We start from the raw sequence: 18452 nt of genomic DNA, 5'->3' as shown, positions 1-18452 counted from the left end.
TTCACACCAATTGACCTAGTCCCAAAGTAAGCTAGCAAGCTTGTGGTTATGGGTACTAAGCAACGGATAAATATAATTATATAGATAGTACATACTTAAATACATTATTAAACGCCAAAAAAGACCGAGAACAACATTCGTATTTTTCAATACAAATATCTGCCCCGACACGGGAATCGAACCCGGGACCTCAAGCTTCGTCGTCAGGTTCTCTAACACTAGGCATCTGGTCGCTTCTAATGTTTGCTTTCTTTCATTTTAATACTTGCATGAACATTTCCTCAAAAACACCGACAGAATAATTATTATACAGAAGTATATATACTATTTTACAAATTCATCAGCGCTACCTAAGTCTATTTTTGGTTTTTGATTGTAATGATTTCGATCTTGCTGATCCGCAACCGCCTCTTCTGTATTGTATATCTGTGCTTCTGTCTAAATAGTCATCTTATCTTTGTAACTGTTTTTTATTATCAACTTCACTCTCGTGGTACTAATTTAAACAGACCGCGCAAATTAAAATATTCCAAATTATGATATGGTGTGTATTTACAACAGATACCTTTTTCAGGATCGTAACCAAGGTCTTTCGCTTGTGTCCAAACACCTGTCGACAGCAGCTGACGCCATACTTAAGGTAGGTAAAATAAACTCATCGATATACGTAAGAGCAATATCCATGTTTATGCTTCTCGTCGGCGAATATCACAGCAAGTAACTAAATCGAAAATACAAAACGAAATATAGATGCTCAGAAAACCAGAAAAATAAGACCAGCGCGGCATCGAACCCAGGTCCAACCAGGTCGTTTTGGGGCTGGTCGATTCCCAGCGCTTGGTCTTATTTTTCTGTTTTCTGTGCATCTAGTTTGTATTTTCGATATAGGTTTTACGGGATGACCGTAAAAGTAACAAAAAATTGGATTGTAATAAAAAATATTCCAAAAAAACGCAAACTTAAGTACCTAAGTCTAGCGATGACAGTTAATTTCTGCGTGACAGTCGTGCACGCAATAAGCCCCTAAGTATACTACGAAGTCCAAAATTCGGCACGTGTCCCGCTAATACTTATATCATTTAATACGAATTTCGTAGCAGCCCCCCAGCGGTTATGTTGCCTTCCTCGCCCGCCCCGCTCGTCGCTCAGTGCTGTTTTGTACTTCTGTACATTAACGGTCACCGATAGATTTTCGTATCACGGGCTACGTTTCTAACTAACTTACTGTGTGGTGTGGTGGGGACTGCGCAGACGCCCCTTTAATTTGAGCGGGCAACTATTCCTGCATGAGCACGCCCAACTCTCCTTGACTCTGCAACTGAGCATCGTCAACGCTCCCAAAAGTCTAGACAGCACGGAATAGTTTCCTTAACTAAGGCTTAGGTAGGCCTTTAGATTATGCTCTATCGAATAACTTAAACAACTTAGAAGAGTTGAAAATCAACATTGGCATTTCAAAGTTCAATACACCTATCTCAAAAACGGATTAACCGATTTTTATCAAACATAGCTAAAATAATTATAACCTAACCAGCAAAAAGTTGGAAAACCCCAGACTTTGTCACTTCCAAGTTCAATATCTCAAATACGGCTGAACCGATATTGATGAAGCATGTCTAAGAACCATCGCTAGAAAACTTGCTTTCAAATAAAAAGCGCATTCAAATCGGTCCACCCGTTTAGGAGCTACGGTGCCACAGACACACACATAGTGGTCAAACTTATAACCCCCTCTTTTTTGCGTGTCGAGGGTTAAAAATCACTCAGTTTCACTTTAAAAAAACGCAAAGAAATCGGTTAATCCATTTGAGAGCAACGATACCGCAGCAGGCGCGGCGCTGCGTAGGTACTCCGCGATAAAGGTACGATTCTACAGGTATCAAAACCCACCGCGACCTCCCGCCTGTCCTATCATTGGCGTCAACCTTATAACCACGTCGCCTCTCTTTTTGCAAGGGGGTTTAAAAATGGCGGAAGCCAATTTCCTTTCCGAGCAGTCCGTATTATTTACTTAATTGTTTGTTTATTCGTGCAGGCGTTGCCCGTGGACTCTGCGATCGCGGAGGTGCGTGGCTGGCGTAATAAGCTGGAGAGTCTCCTGCAGCAGCTCCAGGCCAGCTCCAAGGTCTACCTGGTAAGGCTTTTGAATAGTAAAGTTTATCAACGGTCCCTGCATTTCTTGCCGAGGTAAACCAAATTTGATAACTCCCCCTACCGCACCGATCTTGTACCATTCCAATGTTAGATTCTTTACAGTCCATTTTTTTAGGGTTCCACGCTTAAAACGGAAAAACGGAACCCTTAGGGCCACTACCACGAGTTTACAGTGACTACTCGATAGCGACGGCGTAAATTATTTGTAGAGGCGCTGTACAATTCTCCATACACATAATTTACTTACGCCGTTCGCTATCGAATACGGTCACTGTAAATTCATGGTAGTGGTACTGTACTTATCTACCCGTACCCGCAGCACAATATACGTAACAAGTTATGTGTACGTAAGTATTGTGCCTAGTTATGTGTACCTATTGTGCCCACAGACAGACGTGGTGCGCCCGCGCCAGCTAAGTAGCGTTGGCCCTTATAATTCGTTGAAAATTGGTACACAATATTAAGTAACATGTAAGTCGGTAATTCAAAGGCGTGCGTGTAATGTAAATAAATGAAATTTAAACAGCGGACCCGTTTTTGGAGATATTTTTTTTTAAAAGCAAAATATATCGTATAACATTTATTAACATTTATTATATCAAATGAAAGGGCTGATAGAATCACGAAAATATTGTTTTTATAATTTTCATCATTGAGATTTTCTTCCCTATCTTCCTGTCATTTCAGGGGTTAGGCAGTAGTTAGGGTAGGGCTTGGTGGGGCGACCGCCCAGGGCGCCATACTTAAAGGGGGGCGCTGGCGCCCCTTTTATCATTGAGCTACTAGAGTTGTTACTAGAACTTTCCAAAATTCCAAAAGTTGGGGCCCGTGGAAATCCTGCCCAGGACGCTGGAAGTGCTAAAACCGGCACAGGGGTTTAGGTATACCTTTCGTCACCATTCCCTATACCTAAAAGTCGCGGGTGAGAATAGTAATTGTCTTTAGTTCATTCATATGGACCACCGCAAAGTAATGCCTGGTTCAATAAGCCTTAAATATTATGCTCTCATGTTTTATTTAACTCACAGGATCACCTAGCAATCTTCTTAGCTGGCAACGAAGAGAGAGAAAAAATCGCTCCACGCTCCGCCTTCGAACAACGAGAAGACCTCGCGGCCATCAACGGTGTTAACTAGAAATACTCTGCTAAATTTATTTAATTATCATGATAATCATCCGGACCGGAAGTAACAGCGGGATAAGCCCATAAAGAATGTCGGAAAGAACGGTCACTGATTTAAAACCAGTGCCGAGTTACTCGAAGCATATTAGTCGAATAATATTAGGTACCTGCTAATCCCCCCCCGCTGTTATTTTTTTGTTTCATTTTTCATTCAATTTACGAGAAAAACGCCAATATTATTAGACTTGTAAATTTTGAGAAACGCTCCTGGGGTGTTTGATTAGAGTCATGTCCTCAATGTGACAAGCAACAGGTAACAATAAAGTGTGGATGTTCATTTTGTTATTTGTATGAATGTGCATACCGTATAATTGTCGTCTTTCACGTTTAAGCTGGCCTAGTTAAGTAGTTATACGCAGTAATATGTATCTAAAGGTCGATGTATGATGATTTATGCTGTAATCATTCCTTGGTCATTTTTGAATGTTATTTTTTTATTCGAATGACAACATAATCAAAACATCAAGTGCAAATCCTTACTTTTTAAGTGAAATTAGATTTTAAAATATACCTACAAATTAAATTAATAAAATTATCTTTATATTATCTTAATATTGATAAAAAATATAATTCTTTTAGGATGATAGGTTTTATATTTTATTTAATTAACTTAAAATGAATTATTAAATATGACACAAATTAAGTAAATATATTGAAAATAATATTGAATTCTATTGTCTGTATTGTTTTTGTGTTAAATAGACAATATTTTTTCTGTTTATATACACTTTAGGATATAAACAACATTTAATTAATATAAATAAATTTTTCTGAAATAAATTTTGTTTCATTCAACTCGAAAAATAAGATTATGAGATCTGTCATATCTTGGTAACCAAAGATGAATTGGTACATACTTCATTTCATTTCAGAGCGTCCATATTAGGATGTCGTCTTAGCTGCGGCGGGCCAATCAACTATTTTACCGACACTTTGGGCGTCTCCTGCTTTCCAAAATTGTCTCTGGCGTTACCAAAAAATCGTACTTCCAACAAGATATTTCACGGTTTAATAGGTTGAACTTACGTAGGATGGCATGTATACTTACAAAAATCTGCAATTGTTTGAAAAATGTCGCGGACAGATTAGTGTCTGTAAAAAAGTAGATTGGCCCGCGTTCTTATATTTTATAAATATCACAGTTAACTGAAACATTAATCTTTCATTAAATACTCAAAGTTCATGCATCTTGGCTACAAGTATTTATAACAAATAATGAGAACATTATCTATGGGTGTATATTTTTGAACTAATAAACTAACTTTCGAATGTATACATCTCTTTATCCTTGACTATGCTACGGCCTCGGAAAGATTTACAGTTCACAAAGGTTTAAGGCCACCAATAGTATCTACCACAGTCAATAGGGCATATTTCCAGGCACTAACACTCAAGGCAAATGCCACTACTTTAATTCACTTATTTTTGCAGTATACCGCTATGAAATCATAGCTGTTTCTGACCTCTTCAAATTTATACAACTTCCAATCGTCACCAACATCTCCGAATGGTTTAGGATCTGTGTGCACTCCTTTGCCATCTCCTGGTCCAATAATTATCAAAACATTTCCTGAAAAATATTTTAAATACTCTTCAAATGCTGGTCTATTGTTAAAGTAACAAAATAGTAATGCTGTCGTAGTATTATTCAGTAGGTCTATGGTGTCCTTTTCTAATGTAGGAGGAGTGAAAAGGAGAGGTATAAAAGTTGGCGGCGCGTATTTGCAGTGCCACCATGCTCCGTCTACTTCTAGTCCCGTTACTGGTAAATCTGGAAAAATTATTGAAAAAAATGTAGGGTTACTGGACAAATAAACAAAAGGGAAAAGAAAGGGTCCACTTCTAACAATTATTTATCTTCTTGAAAAATTTACATAGGTACTTATTCTGCTTTTTTACCAACGGCACGTTATTATTTGGAGTGTAAAAAGTCGCCGTAATTGCTGCGCGATTTATTGTTAAGTCAAAACTTACCCGTAGCTTGGATAATCATCCACTCCAGCAACCCACTGCCACAACCAACACTGAACACCCGATCACACCCCAAACTCCTCACACAGTCCCCTAGGAACCTGAAGTTCTCCTCACTAGGGAACACCCAAAGCACCCTATTCCTCCCTGGATGGTCATGACACGTCTTCACGATCCCCCTCCAGTCACCCCCCTGGTATAAAGTTACTATGTGGTTCACGATGTTATCTTCCATGGTCGAAGTTAGCATTGATAGTGAACTGAACATGAATATTGCTTCATATTATTGCGTAAGGCTAATGATCTATTCGCTGCTGAGAAGTACTTGGGTAATTGATATTTCTATTAATATTTTTTTACTAGCTTTTGCCCGCGATTTTGCCTGCCAAGAATTGGCTTATCGCTTTCCTGCGGGAGCAGTTTTTCGGGTTAAATACTATCCTCTACCCCAGGATATCAAACTATCTCCATACCAAATTACATTTAATTCGGTTCAGCAGTTTAAGCGTGAAGGGGTATGTAACAGACAGACAGACAGAGTCACTTTCGCATTTATAATATTCGTCGTATCAATGACAGTCTATGGGCTTATGCCAATGTTAGTAGATGCCAGTGGCGTCACGGCGTAACAACTCGATTCCCACCGCGTTGTATATTTGAAGTGACGTCAGATGTTGATAATGAGGGCTATCGTTTTTTGTCTCACTAGATGGCGCACTGTTGCGTGAGGTTTTTAAGTGTGGCTTTCAGAGTCTGTTATTACGGGCGTTAAAACAAAGTTTAGATTAAAATCATATTTAAAACACCTTAAAACCGTACCATAAAAATATCCAGCCACCACAGTGTTGCTTAGTCCCGTTTTGTTCGGAAAAAAGGGAGGACAAAAGTTTCCGAAAGACAAAACTGTCTCGAAACACAGACATTCATTGCCCCGTAACGCATAATTGCCATAATTAATTTCAAGTAATGCAAAATATTCACAAAAATTTTCTAATTATAAATAAACCCGCGTAGCTCACCCAAAAACTATGAGATTTGACATTTCGGAGACCTCACGCTACACTAGCGCCTCTAGCGGCGAATTCATTCGCGATAGCCCTCATTACTCGTACAAGCATGCTGATCAGTGATCACACACCTAAGTGGATGACGGCAGTCGAAATATTCCGTCTTAGTCGAACTTCACTGTGAATTCACTACCGAAGAAAATTAAACAAAACGAAAAATCTATATATCCTCTTTCTCCAGATCCTCCATCAGGGTCATAAAAGAGCCTGTTTCACCACTTATTTCACAGATGAACGTAATGCTGTCTCTGTTTATTCGGACAAAACAGACAGAGACAGTACCTATCGCAGATACCTAATCTGTCTCATATCAAAATAAAATTTATCAATGAGTGGTAAAACAGGCCCTATTAGTCTCTAAACAGAAAAAAATATTAAAGAATTTATAGGTAATAGTGTGTATTTCAGTTTGTCTAACCTACAAACGTCCGTCGTAAAATCGATTTAATATATTATTATTCTCCTTCGAATCCCTCCCTGTGCCATCCCAATGGTATCAGTAATAAAAATTGGCGGCTGCCCAAAAATATGATGCGGAAGAAATTAAATATAGCTGAAACGAACTGTAGCCATGTGAGATATTACAATAGCAATTTCGGCAGAGAGAGGGATGGGCATATATTATACGTAATGAGTGGGACAAGGATGCACACAAGGTGTGTTAAATCAATCATTCTGTCGATAGGTAATTGACAGCTCAAATGCTTGAATAACTGATTGAAATTGTTAGTGCCGTTATGAGACAAAAGGAGCGGTTCCCAATACATACAGTTTGAAAATAATGATGAACAAAATTATTAAATAGTAATTTGATATTAATATGTACAGTCAAGTCATAAATATTTATACATCTTTATGTCACTTCACTAACCATAAAGTCGATGTAAACCTACATATATATACATATCTTTTTTGTTACTTTTATTAATTATAGTTTATCCTTATTCTGTAATTATAAGTGTAAATATTTGTTTTGCCAACCTGTTACTCTTTAGGACTAAGACCTGTAATGTAACTTGTTGTATTTTTGATCTTTAATAATAAATAAATAAATAAATATATTTGACGCAATGTAAAGAATAGACATTTATGCCTGAACTATTATAATTTTCGGTAACTCTATTAACTAGACGAACATTTGTGATTGTGCAACCTACCGATTGGAACATTTTGGGAGAATGACATTAGATACAAAACCATTATATGTATTTTGTCCATTATTATTTACGAATTTAAGGATTCAATCTATATTATTGAAGTGTGATTGTGTTTCAGGATTAAGACAAAAAAACTTAGTTATAGTTATTTATTTGTATCCAAATGATGCGTACATTTCATAAACAATATCATAAACTTAAATTAATGATATACAAAAACATAAGTAACATAATGTAGATTAATAATTATTATATATAATCATTCCATTAAAAAAATTGAATAATTAAACAGTAGTTATTTTATAGTGGTTATGGAGAAAAAAAAGAAATATTTTAAACATATTGTAATAATGCTCGCAAGCAGAGTTGAGGCTCTTGTACTTTATTATGAAATTGGGCTCTGATCGAGATGAGTCCTTAGTTCTGTGGTTTTGAAAATTGTTTCAGGAAGGTATTCATAGTTCAACAGTTATTCTTACCTATTGACTTGTACTTTACAAACCACGTTACGTTAGGATACTGGACACAGCTGGTTTTTACAGCAAAACATATACTTTCAAGTGAGATGGCCAATTTCTCAGGTAACTCTACAATAGTATTACATTAACACTGAGACTGTACCGGCAGACTTTTACATAAAAAAATAATTATCCATAATCTTCCTTTGAAAAAAGTCTCATATCTCAACTCAACATGTAAACTAAATTGAACCTTAATGAATACATAACAAAGTTCACTGTCAGTCAGTTTCTCGATTTCGAGATAAGAACTTTATACAATATCTATAGTGACGATATGTGACTCACCTCAACTTTAATTGCGAGAGCCGACCTCATTGCCTAACGCACTCGAAATCACAATTGTTTTCACTTCTCTTTGTCACACGGTATAGGATGAGGGTAGAAAGGGACGGCGAGTGCTATGCAACGCCCATGCGTTAGACAATAATATGGCCTCTGTATTGTCTATTCAACATAATGATAAAGCCACGAGTACACAGGAGTGGACACGATAGTTTGTGTTATTCAAGATTGCACGACCATTCGCTTATTTCCAGTGTTCAAAGTGTTTCACAAGAGACAAACCGTTTCAAACCTTTGGATTGAAAACCCTAACAACTTAGAATATTACAGTTTCGTGTCCTCTCCCTCTAGAGTAACTCGCGGTTAAAATGACATATTTTCTTCAAGTACTTTACTTATTTATTATTTCAAATGTGTTTTTCCTTACCATAACATGACAGCGTTTGAACACGAATAATGTTATGTTAAATTATATTATTTGAGATCAGTTGGAAAGAGATCTATCTTCAGTCGTATTAGCAGCGAATATGAACCAGTTTCTTATAAAGATAAAGGTATTATTGAGACATCCGTTCAAGCAATGAGGGTGTTTCGACTACTGTTTCGATCGCTAGATGGCGTTAGTATCGCGAAGTCTGCTTTCCATTTCTGTCACGCTTGTGATTGGATAAATATCTAAATGAGCCAATCGCAAGCAAGACTGTAAACTGTAACGTCAAAGCGTCACGACACTAACGCCATCTAGCGATATTTCGCCTGTCGAAAACCTTCATTGTAATGCGCGTTATTTTATTTAACGGCAGGAGTAAATTAGCATTACATGGATATTGTTTCGTATCAAATAGTAGTAGGTACAGCCGAGGAGACTGAATCGCGTACCAAGCTGGGCCCTTTTCATTGTCAATTTAGCTATGATTTCTTTGGCAGATGTATGAAATGTCAACATGACATTAGTAGCACAAAGATTCCACCCCGATACGAGATTCTGTTTCTTTGGCTGTACATCACAATGAGGGTTTCTGTAACAGAGTACAGGTAGAGTTATTCACGATGACGCGTGCCGTGATTCTTATTACAATTTAAATAATGGCTAATTTTGACAAAATCACGCTTCTTCGTGGATGGCACTAGGTATAATAGGCGTTACAGTGCTTTCATTCTAGCACGGTGCGGGTGACACTTGATGCACCGTTTCGTTTTACTCAATTAAAGTTGCTGCGGTCTAAATATATGAAAGTATATTTCAGTTGTAGCCTGAATATGACAGGCGTAAAATATTTAAACATAAAGAACTATGTTAAACGAAATAAATTTAACGTATCAGATTTTTATAATCAATTAATAAAATTCAAAGCAAAATTAAGTGAAGAAACGTAATATGCATGTAACGTAACGCCAGAGACTCGTTTAGTGATGGGACCTAATGGACCTTGAGTTATATCGGTACTTATTAATTGGTAAATAACGACGAACAACTAATATATTTTAACCTAAAATTTCACTAATATTCTCATCAAAATTAGCGTAATAATTGGATTAATGATGACAGTAATAATATGATTAAGATTTTAAATTATTAGTTTCATCGACACAAGTTTCAACACTTTCACTCTCTAATCTGTGACATTGACAGCTGTCACCCGCACCATGCTAGAATGAAAGCACTGTAGTATCGTGAGATCCGTTTGACATCTATGAAATTAGCATCACGTTTGTGATTGATTAAATAACCAGATGAGCCAATCACAAGCAAGACCAAGACGTAACGTCAGACGGCACTCGATACTAACGACACCTAGTGACACTTGTCAAGAAACCTTCATTAGTCTTCTATAATGAAGCCAAGTAAATTGAGCCAAGTTTCATTGCATTGTGGCGGTCAATCCATCACTTACAATTACAACCCTCTAGCTCTATGCCCCCGCTATGTAATGCAGTATATTTTTACATATATAAACTGGGCTTGTCGAGCAATGAGCGATCACATAATGCTTGCTATGCTAACTCGTGTCAGTCTTCTTTTTTTAGCTACTGGTAACATCGAATAATACATATTATAACCTGTCTTGGTACCAGCCAATGTATTCAGAGATCAATTGATTAAGTTAGTCCAATACGAACGCGCATTTTCAATTTGACCTTACTATGTTATAATCAGAATAATAAAAAATCGCGCTATTTATTATTTGATTATTTAAGCAATTTCTATAATTATTGGCGAGAATTTAATAAGGCTACAAAGTGACTTGGCAAAATTTGGTCCTTCGAGCCGGATGGTACAAATAACCGTAGAAATCATTTTGTAAATAACATTTCAAAAAATTTGATAATTTCATAAACATTGATTATGAGCTATTTTACTTTATTCTAGTACGTCTTGGACGCTCTTACACATTTTTAGTTAGTTAGTACGGGTATTCAGAAATATTAAAAAAAAAAACAGTTGATCTAGATATTTCATACTGCTTTTTATCAACTTGTTTTTTTTTATTTCTCATCGTATGCACTACTTCACATCCAAATATCAATTATAAAAGTTTAAAAATCACTTTAAATAATGACTATCACCTCTACTCTACGCACTACTGGAAAATAGATTTAAAAAATATAATGAAGACTAGCGTATCGTATAACACAGGGGATCCCAAGCTGTGCGCCTCGGCACCCTGGGGCGCCGCGTGGGGCTCCTATTAATCCGGAAACTTGGTGGAAATTCAGTTGGCATTGCGCCACGCCTTAGATATTGTACCCTACTTCAAAAAGGTAGATTCCCTAGCTGCAAGAGCGCCGTGACGAAATACTAAGCCTATAAATGCGTAACAAATTGAAAAAGTTTGAGAACCCCCGAACACTATAGCAGGGGTGGCCAACTTGATTAGACCTAAGATCTACTGTTTACTGACAAAACCCTGTGCGATCTACCAATTAGATACTTTTTGAAATCTTAAATGAAACAGCATAGTTCAGTATTTATATTTTTTTGCCTTGCTACAGTCGACTGGACCAATGTCGCGATTGACCGGTTGGCCACCCCTGCTCTATAGCTATAGGATCACTTTTAGAAATATGATTTGACTATATATATTGCGATTTAATCGTTTACAATTTCAACACCATAATTTCTGATGTGACATAGAAGCAACATACGACACGAAATTTATGTAGAATTATTGCTTTCGTAATAAAAAAGTTACAGTAGCACTAAATGCTCTTCAGCATTAAGTATGGTAGGTATATAAACACTCAGTCAAATAGTTGCAATAAAAACATTTACAAGCTAAACAGTGCCAGCTTAAAGTACTTATCTTTTCGAATCAGCCTTCCACACGTCGAATATCTGAAACAATAACGAAAAACATGCAAAATAAATAAATATCAATGAGAAAACTGAACATGAAACTACCGTGAGACTCACTCATATTTCATGAAATAAATCCGGATAACTCACGTCTTAAATCGAGTTTAGCTCGACTGTTGCGAGAGCAGAGCGGTGGCGCGCAGTGCGCGTGTTGCAACAGCCGCCGAGTCGCGTTGCTCCAAGAGCTACGAATCAACCCGAAACCGAATGTCGAGCTAAACTCGATTTAAGACGTGAGTCCAGATTACTTCATCAAATTATTAATGAGAAAATTAGCCCACTAAGTGAGTACAGTCACCAGCACCAATATCTGACACAACAAGCGTGCATAAATATCTGATACTACTCTATTTCTAGGGCCGGAAGGACGTGTCAGATATTTTTGCACGCTCTGCTGTGGCAGATATTAATGCTGATGACTGTACCTGGGTGCAAGATAACGGATCAACATTTGTAATTTCATACAAATTAGAATCTCAAGTTTTAGGGGCTGTTTCACCATCCATTGATTAGTGTTAACCGACGGTTAATAAATGTGATGCCGTCTCCGTCTATTCGAACAAAACAAATAGAGACGGCATCACACCTAACCGCCAGTTAACACTAATCAATGGATTGTAAAACAGCCCCTTATAGTCCAGTTCTCAAGGCACTCGTCTAGATTCCTATTGTATTGTATTACAATACTCACCAATTGATATTAAGCTTCATTTTCCTCCTCCAGTGCACTTTTTCAGGGCTTGTGTTGCGATTTTTTTCCTCTTCCATCGCTATCGCTGCCTCTTTCTCCGACCTTTCATATAATATCTTCTTATACAGCTCTCTGAACTTCTCTGGTGGGGCTCCGACGTCCAAGTTGTTCTGAAAGATAATAAGTACAGTATATAGTACATCCACTTTTATACAAAACTACATGGTAAGCGATTAGAAGCTTTTTAAAATGGCTAAGAATATAGTATCAAAAAATTCAAATATAGAAAACAGGTGTCAAAATCGGACTATTGTAATAACGGCCTTCATTTGGTTTCGCTTGTTCTTCTTTCTGCGATAAATGTTAGCCAACACCTATTTCTACTACTAAATTAAACTTATTAATTGTTCATAGAATTCTTCAAAATACCATTCAGTTTGTAGAACATACACTCATAAATCTAACTCAGAAACTGAATTATTTCCATAAAATTTCACTGACACTAGATCAAAATTAGAAACCTTAAGTGAATCAAGTGGTGGCAATTCCAAAAGCCTACCTGGTGATTCATCCTTTCTAACTCAGCAATCTTCTTCACGTCTATTGGCGGTAGAGGTACGTCCCTCCGACAAGACGCCATTACATTAGCCTTTCTAATTTTGTGAACATACTCATTCTCCTTGGGACTAGAAGCCCTCTCCACATCTCTCCTCACCGGACCAAAAATAACACTCTGGCGCGCGTTGTTTGCTTCGATAATTTTATCAGCCAAAGATTTCTCGGCCATCTTCTCTTTTATAGCTTGATCGACGATTGATTCTTCATCTTTTTCGTGCATATGCTTTTGTATAACCTCAGGCGGTAACGGTGGGAGAGGGTTAAGTATTTCGAGTTTGATTTTCTCATTGGTTTGATATATTTTCTCTGGCAAGTCTAGTTTTTTGAAGTCTTTCTTGGGTGTTGTTGGGGGTCCGGGCTCGTCGCACACGACTGCGCTGGCAGGCGCGTGGTCAGGATGGGTGTTCCTAATGTGGCGTTCTAGGTTATCTTTCCTCCTAAAACGACGACTGCATACCTTGCAGCGAAAAGGTTTCGAATCTGAAAAAGAGGGACGGTTTCTTTATCACATTACTCTCCCAATGTAGGCGCTATGTGGGAGGCAATGGTCAAAGTGTCCAGACTATTCTTTATTTATGAACTATCAACCAAATATGTGGTTTGTCATCCTAAAGTTGCATGTTATTAAACAATATTGTCAATAACATATATCGGTCAAGTTGACAGTTCGATTTTTTAGCAACATGTACATTTGATAGGTTGTTGTTTTTGGCTGACCGAACCATTACCGTCTCTCTGTCGTACCTATAGCATATGGGAAATAATAGTTCATCATCATCATCATCAGCCGGAAGACGTCCATTGCTGAACAAAAACCTCCCCCTTAAAACGCCACAATGAACGACAACTCGCTACTTGCATCCCACCGTTTACCTGCAACTCTCACGATGTCGTCAGTCCACCCAGGCCTGCCAACGTTTCGTCTTCCGGTTCGTTAAATAGTTATTATATATTATATGCATATTACTTACTGCCTTAAATTTGCAGCACCGGCCAGCCCGCTACAAGGGGGTATATAGGAAGCAAAGGTCAAAGCGTACAAAAATCGCGTGTACTAACCGTCGTGCACAGCAGCGTGTCGGCGCATGTCCTTGCGCGCGTGGAAGGCCTGCGGGCAGCGCGGGCACTGGTGCGCGCGCGCCGCCCGCGCCCGCCGCCCGCACGCGCCGCACGCGCAGCCGCCCACGCAGCCCGAGTCTGATGGAACACTCGCTAATCACAATGCAGAAGTAAACATTTAAACGAGTGTTTGAAATCGACTGAAAAAGCTTACTACACCGTAAAAGACTTTATGATAGATGAAAAACCTTTAATATAAATATAATTAAAAACTTTATGATTGATGGTAAAAATACATTATTCATGTTAAAACCCTAAATAAATAAATGTTATAATCCTAATTGTTGTAAGAAGTCTATTTAACTGAGTCCCTCCTACTGTTACGCAAACTATCGATACTTTTGCATGTACCTAGTGCTAAAAGTGTCAATAGCATTATATTGTTGGTAAATGTTACACTATCGAACTGTGTTGGAAAAAAATCAAAATTAGTTACTGCCTTACAGTTACTTAAATCATCATGTGTCATTTGAATCATGTAAGAAAAAATAGAGTATAATGGGTTAGTTTCCTGGGTAAAAAAATAACTAGGTATTTAGTCCATCAGTTAAATTATCAGAAAATATTACGCACATATTTTTTATTTTGCCAATTAAAAAAAAATTACACAACCAAACTAAAATCTCGCACAGCGTGACGTCACTTCATCATTCTTTGTTTAATTGACAAAAGAAAAAATACATATGCAATAAGACTTGGGACTGTTTCACCATCCATTGATTAGTGTTAACTGACGGTTAAATGTGATGCCGTCTCTATTTGTTTTGTTCGAATAGACGGAGACGGCATCACATTTAACCGTCAGTTAACACTAATCAATGGCTGGTGAAACAGCCCCTTATTGAATAAGTATTTTCTGATAATTTAACTGATGGAATAATTCGATTTTTTTCGGACACTGCTCTTGATGTCTCAGTCTCAGATTATGGCACAGACTAGGCTAAGTATACTGACTGTTGTGCTTGGCGAGATGCTTCCTCAAGTTGCTGGAGTCCCGGAAGCGGCGGCCGCAGACCTTGCACCCGTGGGGGCGCTCCTCAGTGTGCGTCAGGCCGTGTTTGCGCAGCGAAGTCAGGTTGTTGAAAGCTTTGCTGCACTCTGTGCATTGGTATTTTTTCTCCTCTGTACGTAAATGGAGTACAGATAAATGTAAAGAGTAAATGTAAATAGTAGTCTATGACCTGTGAGATGAAATAATACCTTCCCTAGAAGGTGGCTATAGCTAAGTGGCGTAGCTTCAACATTTTTGGTTATAACCGGGGCAGAAAATTCTCTACCTTGCGCATCAAATGAAAAGAGGGTGAATGAAAGATGTGGGCTAGCAGTGAAATTTAGGCAGCTCGGTTAGAATCGAGTTCTTACGAGCCCACTCCACTGTGCTGGTAAAAGTGCTGAATTCCTTCTCCTCCTTGTGTCGTATTCCTCAGTAATGAGGGTTGTGACCTCCCTTCTGCATCACTTTCAAAGTCAAAATATTTTTATTCAATTTAGACTATATAAAAAACCTCTGTTGAGAAGAATCTGGCAAGAAACTCAACGAAGTATATATCTTTTTAAACAGATTTACAATATTATTAAATTATATCTATACATCACAAGTATTTAACACAACTTTATTTTAAACTGTGTTAATGCAAATTGATAATTAATAGATGTGCCTTAATTAAAAATAAACAAATTTAATCTACAAACCTGGCTACAAATACTAAGATTATAGGAACCTTAATCGTGTGCATACTCACTAGTATGTTTGAGCTTGTGCCGTTGCAGCTTGGACATTTGGAAGAAGCTGTCTCCACACAGCTCGCAGGCATAGGTTCTCTCATTGCGGTGCACACGCATGTGATACTTGAAATGCGAGTGTGTTTTGAAACTCTGTAGGCATTAGACATTCGAGATATTCATTTAGAAGAGTAATATTAGGAAGTGAAACTTTTTTGAACATGAAGCTACTGTGCAACTCACGCATATTAAATGATATTGTACCAGACAAGTCATGTCTTAAATCGAGTTTAGCTCGACATGTTCAAAAAGTGAAACTTCCGGTGGGAAAACATTAATATTTTTTTTTTAAGATCTATCACTATTGTCTCTTGGTCAATGGGGCAGAATAACAATCAAGAAAAAGTTGGTTGATTCAATTAACAAGGGAAAGGAAAAAATATCATTTTCTACATAGGTTATAATAAAAAAATTATCTACTTTAACACTTTCAAATGAGCACAGTAAGAAGTACATGAAAAAAAATTGCTACATACTTTATTGCACTCAGGGCACTCGTAGGGTTTGCGCTGTCCGTTGCAATATGCATGGTAGGCAACCTGACTTCTGGCTTGGAACTTCCTTCCGCATTTGCATTCATAGCTTCTACCATTCTCATCTAAAATCAAAACATGAGAGTATCCTCCTTAGTACCTTAATCGCCACGGTGGGCCATAGTCAACAAAAAAAAAACTGAAAATTGTTCCATATACGCCACGAAATGCTGACATGGCCACTATGGCACTTTTCCTGCTGTATGTTTAACCAACCGTGGCCGTCAAAGGGTTAAAGAATCATCAAGAAATATCAAATGTCAATAGTGTTTGTTATACATTTTGCAATTTAAACAAATACAATAAGACTCGTTAATATTAGACAAAATAAAAATAGGTCCTAATGGCATATTATTATTTTTGGGGATATTACAAATTTGTGTAACTAGCATTTGGTAATTCTGCATCTGACAACAATACAAAAACATGTAGTGAAGATGTTCCTTATTTAGACAAGCAGATTTGCACTATTCCTGATGAAATGTTTGGCCCTTATATGGGCCCTTTCCATGTCTTGTAGTCACAGATAGTGTCAATGTGAGTATGAGGGCAACTGAAAATTTATGGTCATGAGCCTTAGGTATCCAAGGCCTAGCTGAATCATTTAACCTTTTAATATTTTGTAGTTTTGTATTATTATGACACCGTTATGCCTTATGAGTTGTAGAGACACTATTGAACCTCCTAAAGCCTACAATATAAATATAAAAAAAAATGTCAAAGCAATTTGGATCTAATTGTTTCCAGAATAAAATCACTGTCATGATGAAAAACAACAGAGAAACAAAAAAAAATACTTTGTTACATTGTCACAGGACCTTAATTATCTTGAACTTATTGTGTACTGCACATCGTATAACACATTTGGGCTGCATGATAATCTTTAATATATTTTGCATGAAGTACACACTTGGTTAAATATCAGTCAGAAGTAGTCAGAACCACACAGATCATAATGTAAATTTACTGCAGCTTCGGAAAAAAAGGTAAATAAATAATGCATACCTATTATTATTTTAATATGAGACATATCAAGCTTCTTTTTGCCCTCATCTAAATTCTCCAACTGACTCTCCTTGCTGTTTTCTTCTAAAACTATATGGTTTGGTGGAGGGATAGTTTGCGGCACTTCATTTTCAGAAGTAGGCCCTGCGCTCGGCTGTTCCTCTATTGCTAGACCATAAGGCTCCACGGCTTTGTTCTCTGCACAGGCAACGCAGCCCGCTTCCTCGTGGATAAGACAGTCCATACACTTAACATGTCCACATCTTTCAGTCACCAACCGATTAGTAGTCACGTTTATAGGCTTTTTGTTCAGACAATGAACGCAAACTTGCGACTCCATAATTGAATAACAACAAGTTTTAGGTTATTGCTATAACTTCAGTTTTTATCATGAATATTTACACTGTCAAGTAGCATAGTAGCTGATTATACTAAAAATCTCACAGTTCAATCATTTTAAGAATGTTAGTTTTATTTTACGTACAAATTACTGGACTGGACATTGTTACAATAAAAAAAAAATTGCGATGCAAAGCAAAACACGTTCAGAAACCTGAGCTTACAAATGTCATTGTTGTCAATTATCCGAACTTGTCATTTCCTTCGTTTATATTAGGGTTTTCTTGATTTTATGGTTTTTTACACTTAGCCATTATTTAAATTTTATTCTCTGTGCCAATTGATTGACCTTCAGTCATAAGTCATAAAATTATGTCAATTATTTTACGGAAAATGCAATCATCTCTACTAAGTAGTCTGTGAATGTAATGAACACCTATTCTATCATCTATCTTTCTTCCTGCGGGGCGGGGCTACTATGATAATCGAAAATCGAAGTTCGTCTCGTTCCGTCCCTCTCACGTATTTAATACGAGAGTGAGAGAGACGACACGAACTTCGATTTTCGGAGTAGGCCCTCTGATGCCGATGTGTGTGACAGCAAAAATAATTAATATTGAAAAAAAAATGACTACACATTTTTAAAATAACACCTGAATAAAGAAAAATTGA

At 37.3% G+C, this 18452-nt stretch overlaps 2 protein-coding genes and 1 long non-coding RNA gene across 4 annotated transcripts; 1 reads left to right on the top strand and 2 right to left on the bottom strand.

Annotated features, from left to right (window-relative positions):
- Window positions 1–571: 571 nt before the first annotated feature.
- Window positions 572–3611, top strand: LOC141434236 (uncharacterized). Its single transcript, XR_012452032.1, has 3 exons — window positions 572–640; window positions 2036–2134; window positions 3183–3611. It is a non-coding gene; the product is annotated as an uncharacterized lncRNA (long non-coding RNA).
- Window positions 3612–4557: 946 nt separating this feature from the next.
- Window positions 4558–6410, bottom strand: LOC141434235 (uncharacterized). Its single transcript, XM_074096610.1, has 2 exons — window positions 5312–6410; window positions 4558–5108 (listed from the first exon to the last, which is right to left on the bottom strand). The coding sequence occupies exons 1-2, from the start codon at window positions 5574–5576 to the stop codon at window positions 4753–4755; spliced, it is 621 nt and encodes a 206-aa protein (XP_073952711.1). The 5' UTR covers window positions 5577–6410; the 3' UTR covers window positions 4558–4752.
- Window positions 6411–7667: 1257 nt separating this feature from the next.
- LOC141434226 (uncharacterized) lies at window positions 7668–18156 on the bottom strand. 2 transcript variants are annotated; one of them, XM_074096597.1, is made up of 8 exons: window positions 17442–18156; window positions 16380–16501; window positions 15864–15996; window positions 15076–15243; window positions 14062–14214; window positions 12944–13482; window positions 12385–12554; window positions 7668–11672 (listed from the first exon to the last, which is right to left on the bottom strand). In XM_074096597.1, coding segments are annotated over exons 1-8 (1626 nt in total). In that variant the 5' UTR covers window positions 17782–18156; the 3' UTR covers window positions 7668–11671. The 2 variants fall into 2 exon arrangements, with proteins under 2 accessions (XP_073952698.1, XP_073952699.1); XM_074096598.1 differs by having other exon boundaries at window positions 14062–14199; window positions 17442–18154.
- Window positions 18157–18452: the final 296 nt, after the last annotated feature.

This window comes from Choristoneura fumiferana, chromosome 13 (assembly GCF_025370935.1).
Source record: "Choristoneura fumiferana chromosome 13, NRCan_CFum_1, whole genome shotgun sequence".
Lineage (NCBI taxonomy): Eukaryota > Metazoa > Arthropoda > Insecta > Lepidoptera > Tortricidae > Choristoneura > Choristoneura fumiferana.
Note: the sequence above shows the minus strand (reverse complement) of the source record. Positions and strands in the feature narration are given on the sequence as shown.

Bases quoted from the DNA above. Each gene is read 5' to 3' on its own strand.
- LOC141434235 (XM_074096610.1), bottom strand. From the start codon at position 5,576: ATGTTCAGTTCACTATCAATGCTAACTTCGACCATGGAAGATAACATC. The intron at 5,109-5,311 runs GTAAGTTTTGAC...TAATTTTTCCAG, and splicing joins GATGATTATCCAAGCTACGG to ATTTACCAGTAACGGGACTA.
- LOC141434226 (XM_074096597.1), bottom strand. From the start codon at position 17,781: ATGGAGTCGCAAGTTTGCGTTCATTGTCTGAACAAAAAGCCTATAAAC. The intron at 16,502-17,441 runs GTATGCATTATT...TTTTGATTTTAG, and splicing joins TCATATTAAAATAATAATAG to ATGAGAATGGTAGAAGCTAT. The intron at 12,555-12,943 runs GTAGGCTTTTGG...ATTATCTTTCAG, and splicing joins TAGAAAGGATGAATCACCAG to AACAACTTGGACGTCGGAGC.